At 38.6% G+C, this 12,500-nt stretch overlaps 2 protein-coding genes across 2 annotated transcripts in view; one reads left to right on the top strand and one right to left on the bottom strand.

Annotated features, from left to right (window-relative positions):
• Window positions 1-12,500, top strand: part of LOC140942370 (uncharacterized) — a 333,944-nt gene that overhangs the window by 22,135 nt on the left and 299,309 nt on the right. The gene's annotated exons all lie outside the window — the stretch shown is intronic.
• LOC140940447 (tubulin-specific chaperone D-like) overlaps window positions 1-12,500 on the bottom strand; it is a 33,103-nt gene that overhangs the window by 14,337 nt on the left and 6,266 nt on the right. Inside the window, exons 8-29 of the mRNA XM_073389424.1 lie at window positions 12,134-12,183; window positions 11,516-11,561; window positions 11,148-11,236; window positions 9,981-10,024; window positions 8,431-8,491; window positions 7,541-7,628; window positions 7,373-7,433; window positions 6,812-6,886; window positions 6,312-6,343; window positions 6,031-6,093; window positions 5,711-5,770; window positions 4,584-4,680; window positions 4,162-4,219; window positions 3,579-3,608; window positions 3,061-3,146; window positions 2,218-2,298; window positions 1,722-1,795; window positions 1,495-1,612; window positions 927-987; window positions 790-812; window positions 399-430; window positions 180-242 (exon numbers count right to left, since the gene is read on the bottom strand). Coding sequence (XP_073245525.1) covers window positions 180-242; window positions 399-430; window positions 790-812; window positions 927-987; window positions 1,495-1,612; window positions 1,722-1,795; window positions 2,218-2,298; window positions 3,061-3,146; window positions 3,579-3,608; window positions 4,162-4,219; window positions 4,584-4,680; window positions 5,711-5,770; window positions 6,031-6,093; window positions 6,312-6,343; window positions 6,812-6,886; window positions 7,373-7,433; window positions 7,541-7,628; window positions 8,431-8,491; window positions 9,981-10,024; window positions 11,148-11,236; window positions 11,516-11,561; window positions 12,134-12,183 — 1,392 coding nt within the window. The remainder of the gene's footprint in view (window positions 1-179; window positions 243-398; window positions 431-789; window positions 813-926; window positions 988-1,494; window positions 1,613-1,721; window positions 1,796-2,217; window positions 2,299-3,060; window positions 3,147-3,578; window positions 3,609-4,161; window positions 4,220-4,583; window positions 4,681-5,710; window positions 5,771-6,030; window positions 6,094-6,311; window positions 6,344-6,811; window positions 6,887-7,372; window positions 7,434-7,540; window positions 7,629-8,430; window positions 8,492-9,980; window positions 10,025-11,147; window positions 11,237-11,515; window positions 11,562-12,133; window positions 12,184-12,500) is intronic.

Here is a 12,500-nt window from a genome sequence, read left to right as displayed (position 1 = left end):
CAGTTCAAATACCTCAAGGTAAAAGAACTACAAAAGTTAACAATTAGCTTACTCAGCAAAAAACACAAGATCACCGTTAGAAATGCTGGGAATTACGAGACTAGAACTCAGAGCGGATTTCAGTCACTCGCGCTTTAATCTGGTCAAGGCAAAACAACTTGCAAATTAAAAGCACCTACCAATTATTTTATCGCCATGCCAAGGAAGTCCAGATATCGATACTCTATGTATAAGATGACAAACTAAAAAAGAAAAATAAGATAAGACAAAACTGAAAGAACAAACAGAACTTTTAAGGATTCTCAGCAGAGTAAAAATGATGTGTTCAAAGGATAATAGTGTGCACATATAATAATACAACCCTGTAATGTAATCGTATTAGTTATTAGACCGCGTACCTGCCTGACGCATGAACTCGCCTCCAAGGCCCCTGAGGGGGGAAAACAATTTAACAAATAAAGCTGACGAATAATGAAAATACAGACAAGCAAAGCCGGTTCAGCCAGTAAGGCAAGTAACAAGACTGGAGGCAGGTGGGTAACTTTCTCCTCTGAGGAGGCAGCTCCAGATAGGTATTTTATTTAAAATAGAAATAATTAAGCAAACAGACCTCTCTAACTCTCTTTTCCCTTCCCATAGTTCCCCGCGCACTTTCTTATATTCCTCTCCCCAACCTCCCTGGGGCTTCCAAGAGGCCTGGCTCTCCGGCCGGAGAAGAGTCAGAGGGTAGTTTCTTAATAGAAAGTGAGGATTGAAGATGGCAAGAAAAGAGACTAAAAAATACTTCACCTGAAAAGCTTTGCCTCTGTCAGCTGAAACAGAGGGAGAAATAACTTTAGTTAAAATCTGTGACAAAGATATACTCTACAAGATGAAAGTTCGCTAAAGGAAGAGGTGGCAAAAATCGTCACACGGCTCTCTATTACCTCAGGCACAATGTCCTTTAATCCATCAAAGCATTCTTGGTCAAGAACATCCGGCAAGGATCTGCAGAATAAAAATTCATGTAAAAAAAAAAACATTTAACGGATCCCAAAAAAGGGTTTATAAGTAAACCTAACGTCGGCAAAAGTCATCTTTAAAGCTCATGAGAACAGTTTAATGAGGGCCCGAGAGTACTTCCGCTTATCTTTTCCCTGCATTCATGACCTACGTTCTTGTGAAAGACATCGGATACAAATTGAAAGAGGAAACACATTATAACATTTTAGTTATCGTACAAAAGCTTACGCTTGCATTTATGAATGCTGGATACTTAGAGTCGGCAAGAGCGAAATCGCGTTTAGTAACGGTTCAAATTGACAAGATGGGAATCATGCATTTCCGTATCAAACGATATTCTTTCATTTGAGAAAACGTATAACGGCTTGGGACTTCATACGAAAAATTCAACCCGCTTAACTGGAATGAAAAAGTGTTCACAATAGCGTGCACCAAACTTGCTTTAGGTTATGCCATTTTATTTAGTCTAGCGAGGTTAGCAGATTGGTATACCTTCCAATTTGTCGAGCATATAGAAGAAGGGCATGAACTACTTTAGCACAGCCCAGAATGTTGCCATGGCGAGTGTTCAGATCAATATTCTTGGTTTGTGAAAGCATCTTGGGAAAAACTAATCAAAGCAAAAGAAACAAAGAAATAGTAGCCGTTAAAATAGGCCTTTAACTGCACATAACGTCGTCACAACTGTCTTGACTGTTGAAAATTAATTTCTGTATTACCTATTTTGGCCATGAACTCTGGATCTGCGGGGGTCAGGTTATGCAAAGCTTGTGATGCAAGTTCACGAACACTCCTAAACAAAATCATGCAAGAGCAATAAGAAATGTCAAATAAAGTCTCATTGAGGAAACTGGATAGCGCTGGTGATCGATCTCGCCCTCTACTGACAAGAAATCATCGAAGGAGCGAAGCCTGTGGTGGAGAAAGATTGGCGTAGAAGCACGCCTTAAGAAACTATTGATTGGCAACGTTTTGTTAGCTATTTAATATGAAACTACAATAATCGTAAGATACATACTTGAGCAATACGGACAAAACAGGGCTTATTCACCGAGTTGCGCTACGATATTTCTTCACTTTTGAGCGAAAAGAAAAAAACGCTATAATCTGAGGCCTCGTCTTTACATAAATGTTTTCCCTCAATAGGCCTGTTCTTTTTAAAGGGTTAACGTTCAACCCAGGCAGACTTAGACAAACAGCAAAACAGCATATTACCCGTCCCAGTGTTGTAATCTGATGTCTGCTAAATTGTTTATCAACGCGCGAGTATACTCCTTGAATCGTGCTATAGACACGCTGAAAATAAAAGAAAGAAACGAATCAAAGTTTAGCCCATCTCAAGAAAAAAAATAGATAACTATTCATTAAATAAATGTTGTTTTCCCAACAGCTCACGCTATCATTCATTGGTTACTTCGAGGTAACAATGGTCACTTCGATTTTTCTAATGACTGATCCCTCGCATCAAAGGATACCCTAGGGACAGCTAGTCGGAAGAACGGGATTTTCAAGGGCGAAAGTCTACAACACGGAATGGATAGCGCGACGATAATTTCCCTTTCGTAAACGGTCACTGCCATTTTTAAGACACTTAGAAAATTATTGACCCAATAATGAGAGTGTTTCCATTAAAAAGAAAGAAGATCGCAATCCACGGTCGAACCCTGACCTTTCGAATTCTAATCTCTCTCTCTCTTACCACAACACTACCCCACCGGCCCGCCAAAATTTGAAAAATTTAAGTGTATAAACTAGCAAACAGTCTTTCTTGACTGATACATCAATAACAGGTGACAGGTGACTTTTAAAACGTAAGTTCAACTTGGGCTTCAACGTCGTTCTTTCTAACACTATTCAAAAACGTAATTTTCACCTTACTATAACTTAATATATTACAACATTCACGACTAAAGGCTTGATTACCAATTGTGGCATCTACCGTTAAAAATAGGCGAGCCCGACAAGATGTTGTGTCCCGCAAATCTGCCGAGGGAAACAAAATGATCTGTTTTCCTCGGGTCCAGTTCTTGAGTGTTTAATACACTGCTAAGGCCTCACCTAACATTCAGGTAAGTATTGACTCTATTCCCAACCGCGTAATAATCCGCCAGTGTTAGAATATCAATGCCATGAGGAAAAGTACACTAAAAACGAAAGAAAATGTACGCGCTGTTACTGTAACGAGGAACAGGGTACCATAATGAAATGGATAGAGACAAGCACAGATTGTTGACAAATGTACTTAAAAGATATTCTGACTGACTGGCTATCACAAACATTGCAGAACTCCTACAGGCGGCCACACAAACAAAGAGCATGAAAAGTGAGGGTAGAAATAAGTAAAATTAGACTGCAAAACAACCCATATTTTGCTTAGGGTAAAACGCGCGCGCGAGAGGTCAACACACGCCAATCCGGCGTGTGAGGCCCACTCGCTTCGCGCAAAAATATCACAACGGCGCTTCGCGACATGTACTGATCGATTTCCAAAAAAGTAAACCGACTGTTTTGCAGTCTAGAATGAAATGTGAATGAAACCTCTTCGATTAAATGAAAATGCTCAAAACCCGCTTTACCTGCCTTCCAACATTCTCTTGAAAAGCAGCCTTAAAAGGATAAAAGTACAATCACATTACAAATGCGTCGCATTAGCACAACTCAATTGGAGTTAGCACCACCGGGCTAAATCCAAACACACTAGAACGTAAGTCCAAGGTCCAATCGTTCGTTCGTTTATTCCTTCATTCAAGTTATTTATTTATTTTGTTCGACCAAAGGTTCCCGCACAAACGGATGGAGTGATTGCAGCTACTTTTTTCGTCAATGACGTCTTGATTGTTGGATGTGATTAACACGCGCAGAAGGGAGCAATGGTGGAGTACTTGCTTAGCTCCACCAGAGTGATTTAATATGAACCAGAGGTTACTTGCCTATTTTACCAGCCGTCGCTCTGATAGGTTCTGATTTATAGGTTCACGGGTACTCCGGTTTATCTGCTCCCCTCAAAACCCACTTTACTCTAATTCCAGCTCTATCTGCACGCACAAACACTATGCACTCCTCGGTGTTTCTTAGCTAAACAAAATTTTATGAATTTACATTCCCACAAACTGCATTTAGTCGAAAGAGAAACCCAAAAAAGAAAAAAGTGTGACTCACGGAGGCTGCTCTTCTGCAGTTCACTTCTCGATCAAACAAAGCAGTGATAACGAGTGAGCTGTGAAAACAAGAAAAAAAAAATACAAAACGTCACCTAGAGTTAATAGTAGTCGTAAGATTCTTGAGGAGGGCGGCATTTGACACTTATGCAAATTATAACCTAATGGCCCTCTTATAAACAATAATCAATAAATAGAAGCGTTATATGCAGCCGCGAATATAAAACTAATTTACAAAGTAGGAAAGATAAAAAGGATGGAACAAAAAAATCAATATTATGTAAAATACCATTTTAGTTAGTGCCGAGCCACCAATCCCAGATATTTCGCTTTTGCCTCTCGAGTCGTGTTTTTAAGGCTCGATGTTCATGAGAACATTTGCAAGAAGGGCAAGCATGGCATGCGCGATGTAGTCAGTCATACCTGGCAATTTCGTGTACATGAGGTAGAATCTCTTTAGGATCATAAGCCCTGGCAAAAGACCAGCAAACATAACAAGCACCATCTCTAACGTGGCTACCTATATAACAAGAAGATAATCGCTAGAATCTGGTCAACATACTCTTAGGGAGCTTACCTAACGTCACAATTAACCGACCAGAAATGACATTGACTTTTTTCGAGAGTTTTCGCCAAAACACCATCACTGCCGTGATAGACTGATCTGCCCTGGATAGCTCTGATGAATAGCGAAATTTTCTTAAGGGCTAGACAGGTCTGTCTCCAGTTCTTAGTGATGGTAATCGCCCTTAATTTGGTATTATTAACTAACTGAAATGCTGAAGTGGGCATGAAAAAGGGAATCAAAAGCCCATATTGCCTGTAAATCGCATGTTTTTTTTCCAGCGCACTGGCGTGTGGGAGAGTTCTATAATATGTTGTTTGCTACAACGCGGACTTTGTCCGACAAAACACTCACAGTAACACTGATTCCAACACTCAGACCAACGTTAACTCTGGCCCTGTTACGACAGAGACTATACCGTACATCAGAGGCACCTCTGAACCTTCGCACATGTATTACAGTCGTACAATATACCATACACGTTGCACAAAAAGCGATAACCACTTTACGACGACTAATTACTAATGCCAAGGACAAAAACAAAGCGGAGGACAGACGAAGCATCAAATCGACTGAGACTCTGCGACATGTATTACATTGTACATATTCTACAGACTACTGTCAACGACTCTGCATAAAAAGCTGGTTTACTAACTTAGAACAAACGCCATTGAATCGCAGTCAACAGTTACCGGTACCTTGCAAACGACTTATTGACGGACTCTAACTACGAAACAGTCACTGTCAATAACAGTCCTACTCAAGACTACGTTCACTCGGACGATCATGCTCAATCCACTCATGTTGTTACTATTACGTTGGAACATTTTGCTACATTTTCCATCTTTACAACAAGCAACAGCTAAAGGTAAATCATAGTTTGATTTGAACATGTCCTACATCAATTCGGTCGGCATTATGTCCAAAGCGAGTTAAAACACTTGTCCTTCCTGAAATGTGAATACTGTAGTCACATATAACTTACCAACGCTATAGGATCCTCTCATCTCCTCATAAGCCAAAGCCTTCAGTACAGCAGGGACAACTAAAAAATGACAATAAAGAAAGTCATTAATACTTAAAACAGTGAGAGGATTTGTTTGAATCAACTTATGCACAGTAGAAAGAAAGAAGGCTGGTTTTATGGTTCAGTTCCAGCACCTCCAATCATTACCAGAAAGAGGAAAAAACAACCCGGCACATTATACTAGCGCACTAATAAAAATAAAAAAGAAAACTTCTTAACGTATATTGCCAAATTGGCATTGCAAAATCGATTTTAAATTTTTCCAAAAAGTTACAAACCTTCAGGCAGTCTATCAGGAAGAAGAAGTCCTCTCCGGCCGAGCTCAGCGAGAGCTAAACACCCTGAGTAAAAGGTGACAAAAGCGGCAGACAGCAAATCAGCTACTACTTAGTCCACGATTAGGTAAATGTAAGATTGAGCAGCCTTACGTTTATACAACTATAAAGGATGATTTAATATCGGTAGTGTCTGAGATTCACAACGATAGTTAAAACTAGGTCAGATGAAATTTCAAGTCACTGTATTTAAAAAGCAAGATCAGGTAGATCTCATAAATTACCTCCATGCCAACCCGAGTCTGATTCTCTGAAACTAAAAAACAAATTAAAAAAGACGGTTTTGCAATGCAAAATAATGTTATTATGATTTAAAACTGTTTTCTGTTGTCAATAAACATTTTGGTGACACATTTCTGTACACTAATCTACCCTAGCTGGTTCACAGAATCTCCTCTGAATTAAGTTGAGATAGTCATAAAGCACAAAATACTGAAGAGAAACTTGAAATCTGTGACTAACATGTTTATTGAAAAGACAAAACAGTTTCAATTCATCAATAGTCGTAAATAACAAAACCCGACCATTAGTTTTTGGAATTCATTCGATGCGGTGACGTTTTATCTTTTGAAAAAGGATGGCAAAAAGTATGACTGCATAACCCCTTTAAACTGGAACAAGTTATTTCAAGGAAGAAAAATGGCTATGGTTCTACATTCAGAGTTGCGATGTAGTATTACGTGCTTTCATTTATCGTGGCCAAAAAGTTTTGTCCCCTCATTACCTGAACAACTCTAACACGTTTTCAACTATTTGATCAGCTAACTCTTGAGGTAGCCGGCCAGTTATTCGACCAACCCTGTTAAAACACAATAAAAATAGTATAAAAAATATACACTTGGCAAAACCAAAACCTTAAGTCACCAAACAAAAATAATAGGGAGCTTTAGCGATAACGGCGGCAGAGGAAGGAAATGTATATCAAAATGGATGTGGGTTCTTTCAAAGTTTGTCACGATTATTCCAACTTACTTAAGATGTCAAATGTAGCGGAATTTTCCTTTAGTTCTTGGGAACCGCAATCAAGTCAGAAAAGGGAAAGAATATTGATCGTCGTAGTCGTATGAGAAAACTTCAGCACGTAGTGGTACCCGTACGAAACGGCTATACAGCGATAGTAAAGAAATGTACCAAAAAGTGTGATGAACGTGCAAAATTGATCCTGATGGCGTTTTTGCTGCAATCGCCATTGCCGCAGCTGAAACTTCGTAATTTGTAAAGAAATGCAGCACTGCAAATCGGCCCTGAAGATGACACCTTGACTTTTCAGGTGGATAACTCTTACCCTTTCGCAGCTGACCACCTTACGACTGTGTCTTTATCCTTTAGACCAGAAAGAAGTTTCTCTATAACAAAATTGAACAATGGTCAATGGTGAGAGAGCTGGTTAACAGTTCTTCCAATATCATGATACCAGATAACGTATACTAGAATATCAATACCATGCACCTACCAATAACATCTTCCAGCTCTTCAGGAATGTCATACTCTTCTTCCTGAATCATGCAGGAGAAAATGGGAGTCATGTGAGAAAATAGGTTCTAAAAATGTTTCTAAGAAATAAGAGAAGAGAGAGCTTCAGAAAATTAAGTCAATCAAGTCAGAAAGCGAATTAAAGAACACATGCATGGAAGCTGGGCCACAAGTTTATTAATGTTGTCACTACCGTTTGTTACCCCCCATTAAACCTCATTAAATTAAATTTGATTGCATGGGGTTTTTTTATTGAAAGTCATAAAACAAGCAGCTCTAGAAAGGCCTTTTCTTGCTCAGCAAAACAGTTCATTTGCTCGCGTACAATGTACATCACTTACTTTTCCTTTGCCAAAAACAGCAGTATTGTTGAGAGATTTATTCTGAGAATTTAAATAAGTATAAAAGGCTGCATTAGCTTGTCACCAACCAAAACTTTTAAGATTACACATACCTCGTTTTCCCGAATATAATAACAATTAAATTACCTAGTTTTAAAAATTGTATTCACTACTTGAAGAATCAGGTAATTCACATTATTTTTTTTTATCAAGACTGGCATTCAACAGCCGAAAATAAATCGCACATGATGAGTCACAGCTTGAACAACTTCCTTTTTTAATGTCTTGTACATGTATGAAGGGAAAAAAACACATACAAGGTTCATGCTAGCGTTAGTCTGACTGTTGTTCTATCAGATTAGGATCAACTTACTGCCACCAAATGATTTGTTTTCCTTTCCCATACCCCCCCCCCCCCCCCCCCCCAATCTACAAATATTTTGCAGTTCAAAGGCGAATGACACATAGACTTCTCTCTGCGAGAAATATGACTGTTATATACAACACTTGATACATATTTCGCGACTACCTGTTGTTGAGAAAATGGATTTTCCAAGTTGTACATCAGGGAACGACTTCCCCTTTGATATCTGGTTAGAAATAACAAATACAAAGAGAAAACGGTTTCTTAAATTCATTAACTACTTTCTGACTGAGGTACACCCACAAGGGGAATCGCTACCAAATTGAGTGAAACATAAGCTGCTCAAATTATGAAAAGGAAGTAGAAGTACCACAGCAAATACAAAGGAGGCACAGATGGACAAACTTGAAGAAGATTGAAACGGTTTGCTATTGTGGTTTTTGAAAACTTATTAGCCTAACAGTTTTTCAAAGCCCTTGAAAAACTGAAAGGTTCTTTTTTAGTGTTGTTTGTAAAGTTATTAAGTAAGGCTTGAACCTCTGGAAGATGACAGACATTGACGGATGATTCTTCCAAATTGACGACGTGTTTCCCTTGTTTGAGGATATTTCATTCTGAAAATTTCCGCTTTACGGATCTGACTTGACAACCTGGCGTAATGTTCTAAAGATATTCCAGTCACCATAACGACCAGTCCAACGCGCAAGTTTGAGTTTCTTGTCTCACTCCCGCATAATCTCGGGCGTAATTTCTGGACTAGACTTGTGTCCGATCTTAAAAGTCTTAATAGGTGCATGCTCATCTAACACTTCCAGGAACAGCTTATTGAAACATTCCACTTTATCGTCGACAAGATCAAAAACAATGGGTGTGTTCCAGGGACCTTGGAGATATCTGCATTGAAACTTTCCGGATCAAAATTCTTATAGCTCCTGGTGGTTATAACACTTGGCTTGGGTATTGGTATTTTCAAACAGAGAGAGCAGTGAACAAGAAAATGGTTGATGGTGGTTGTAAGGACATTGCTGTGCCGTACTAGACCAATATTAGAGACTATAGGGTAACGTCAAAATAGTGGGATAAGCTGAGACAGACCCATCAAACTCCCGAACACAGTTAAGGCACAGGATTTAGGGTAGTCGAGGGTAACTGGTCTTTTCAATACAAGTCGCTTCGATACAAACTCAAGCAGTGAAATTCCACAAAAATTTCGATCACTTCAAGTAAAGCTTGCATTTGAACAAGGAAACATTTTGCGTAAATATTCTTCGTTCCTTGAGCACGTGAAACAATTAACACGTCGGCGACTGAATAAACTTGTATCGAAACCACTTTGTATCGAAACAGCCGGTAACCCCGGCCAGTTGACCAGTAGGTTGCAGTTAAGATCATCTGCGATTATTATGTCCTTTCGAAGTACAGCCGTTAGCAACGCCTCAGAATAAGAAGAGATAAAGTCTTCCGCAAAACACACCACTGTCAAGGACAGCTCGGAGGCCTGTAGGCCACACAAATTATCACTGATCTAAGTTTCTTTAGCTGCAAGCTAAACCACATTTGTTGAAACCCACTTGGTGAAGTCTTTGTAAGATCCCGTAAGATGTTCGCTATTTTTGAGAGACCGAACACTGAGGTGAGAAACCTTGAGTCCGTTTGTGCCGCAAACAAAGCACAAGACAGAAAAAATCACATTTAGGAAATGAACTTAAGCTTACCTCCAAGATGCCACTCTCGGTTTCAAAAAGGTCAGACCAAGTCGCTGCAGAAAGAAATACAGCAAATATTTCAACTTACAGTAGAACCCCGATAACTCGAACTCTCCGCTAACTCGAGCTAAGTCTAATTTCCCCTGGATTTTATCCCAATTTTCAGTCATTTTTACTCGGTTAACTCGAACTCGGATAATTCGAATTCCTCGCTAACTCGAACTACATTTCATTTCCCTCTAGTAGTCACTCAAATTTATCCCGATAACTCGAATTCTGGTTCTTTTAAATCACTTGGATGCCATCCGATAGCTTTTCTTTCTGTATAATCGGTCAAAACACTAAAACTAACCCTGGTCAACACTATAAATCGATTTAATTGGTGCAACGAACAGATCAGGTTTTATCATAAAAAAAAGCCTAATCATGTCACCGTTTCTAATGAGATAAGGTTAAATTTGCACTGCACTTTGCACTTAAGTCGGTAACTATCAATTTTTATTATAGCCAATTGAATTTTGCAATTGACCCCGATAACTCAAGCCCCTGCTAACTTGAACTGATTTTCGTTTTCCTTTAGAGTTCGAGCTACCGCATTCCGAATAAGACTCCAGGTTAACTACTTTGTTTGGATTTTGGCTTAAAGACGCCTTCCCAGAGTCACAATAACAAAATATCCAGTTCTCAACACTATAAACGCCATTTAACAGTAGTGGATCGATGGGAGGTACCCCGAGTGCCCACTCCAATTAATATGTTTTGACTGAAAGAGGGTCGGCCCACAGGGCCAAAAAAGTTTTTTTGTTCGTGAATGAGCCTTCACATGACAACACAAGGACTGGATTCGTCAATAACAAAGAAAACAGGAGAAGTCTCCATGCACGCAGCGTGGTTGAGCGTTAGAGCGCTGGAATTACAATCTAGAGGCCCCAAGGTCAGTACCCACCCTAACCTCTCGCTGGATTTGTTCTTGGTAGTCCCCAGGTCAACTTCATGGTCATGCTTGTAAAATAGCCAGCTGGTTTGCCTCTGGCCAGTTGTTATATTTATCTCAATTATTGGTTTCCGTCAGGCTTCAGTATTTGTTCGCCACCAAGTGAACTACTGGATGGGTTACCAGCAATTGTGTTACCCCAACAAAGTGAATCTTTTTAGAAAGTAAATCGTCTACAGTACCTGTATAAGTTTGATGTTCAGTTTCCTTAGCAAGGTGTTATTTGTGCTTGATATTTCGCGAGCAACTGTTTGTTTTAAAACTACGGGGGCTAAAAGGTATTCAAATGAAAGTATTAAAAATATTTAAACAATGTATTTATCAATTTAACACATTAATAATGTTTAATATGTACAACAATTATTTAAGTGTATCACTAAAATGTTCTGGAGCTTAACTGTGGTAGTGTATGGAAGATAAGACAGAACCTTTTTCATTTTTACGTCAGTTTTAGTGTTCTCTCAGCTCTGTGAAGTGTCTCAAAGTTTTGTGTTTGCATTACAGTAGGATAATTACAGTTTCAAAATACATTCCATGTACATGTACTAACCATATTGTATTAGGTCTTCCCTTTTGCCATGTTTAAAGAGCAAGGCCTAAAAAAGAGCATAAAAAGTAATGTTATTCAAGAATGTTGACAATATGAAACAAGAAAGATCAGTCAATTTCCCTATGACAGACACTGCTGTCAAATAGGAAACGAGAGTTGCCAGTCTATGTTGTTAAGTACGTATATATCTATCCACTGAGGAGTTTCATTATACTCTGAGCACAAAATCTGCCTTAAAGCAATATGGAAAAGCCAGCTCGTAAACCAACTTTCCTATTTAACATTTATTTTTTCTTCATGTCACATGACAAAGAAGAACTAAAACTGAATGGTCTACATCTTAGGTGTCGCAGATCTGTGATAAATCATTGTACTGACAACACTTTCTATTAACTGATTCATAAATTTCTTGCTGTCTATAATTAAAGAGGGACTTTCTTTCACCTGCCTACTAATAAGTACTAAAGGCATATATATAGCATTATCCACTGGATAAATCACTATCCAGCCCACTGGGGCCCTCATAGAGGTATTTGCAAGCTACATGTATGTACAAATGCAAAAATAAATAAGTTAATTTAATTAAATAATATTAAATACAAAATTTGTAACTCTTACCAGTGTTGTTAAAATTCCAGTTAGAAGTAGCATCCCATTCATTGTTTCTCCTGGTTATTAACAACATACAGAAAATATAAAATGGCATTGTAAAACAACAAGAAATTAATATTTTTATTTTTTGTCGCACCCTGAGTTTTATCTCATAAAGTTCTTGAATATTGTTTAGTTTCAGCTTGGAAAACTAGGATAATGAGAGTTCCAGCTTGACTAGCAGTAAATGCATTAATATACTGTCTGTACAGGTACATGTAATATACTGAGGGATGTCACTAAAATTTCAAGTTGCCAGGTAAATACAACAAGTAGGTGAGGTAAAACAACTAGGGATTTCTTTTGGTTCTATTTTTCTTCTATTTTCCTATGA

Source organism: Porites lutea, chromosome 6 (genome assembly GCF_958299795.1).
Source record: "Porites lutea chromosome 6, jaPorLute2.1, whole genome shotgun sequence".
Classification (NCBI taxonomy): Eukaryota; Metazoa; Cnidaria; class Anthozoa; order Scleractinia; family Poritidae; genus Porites; species Porites lutea.
Note: the sequence above shows the minus strand (reverse complement) of the source record. Positions and strands in the feature narration are given on the sequence as shown.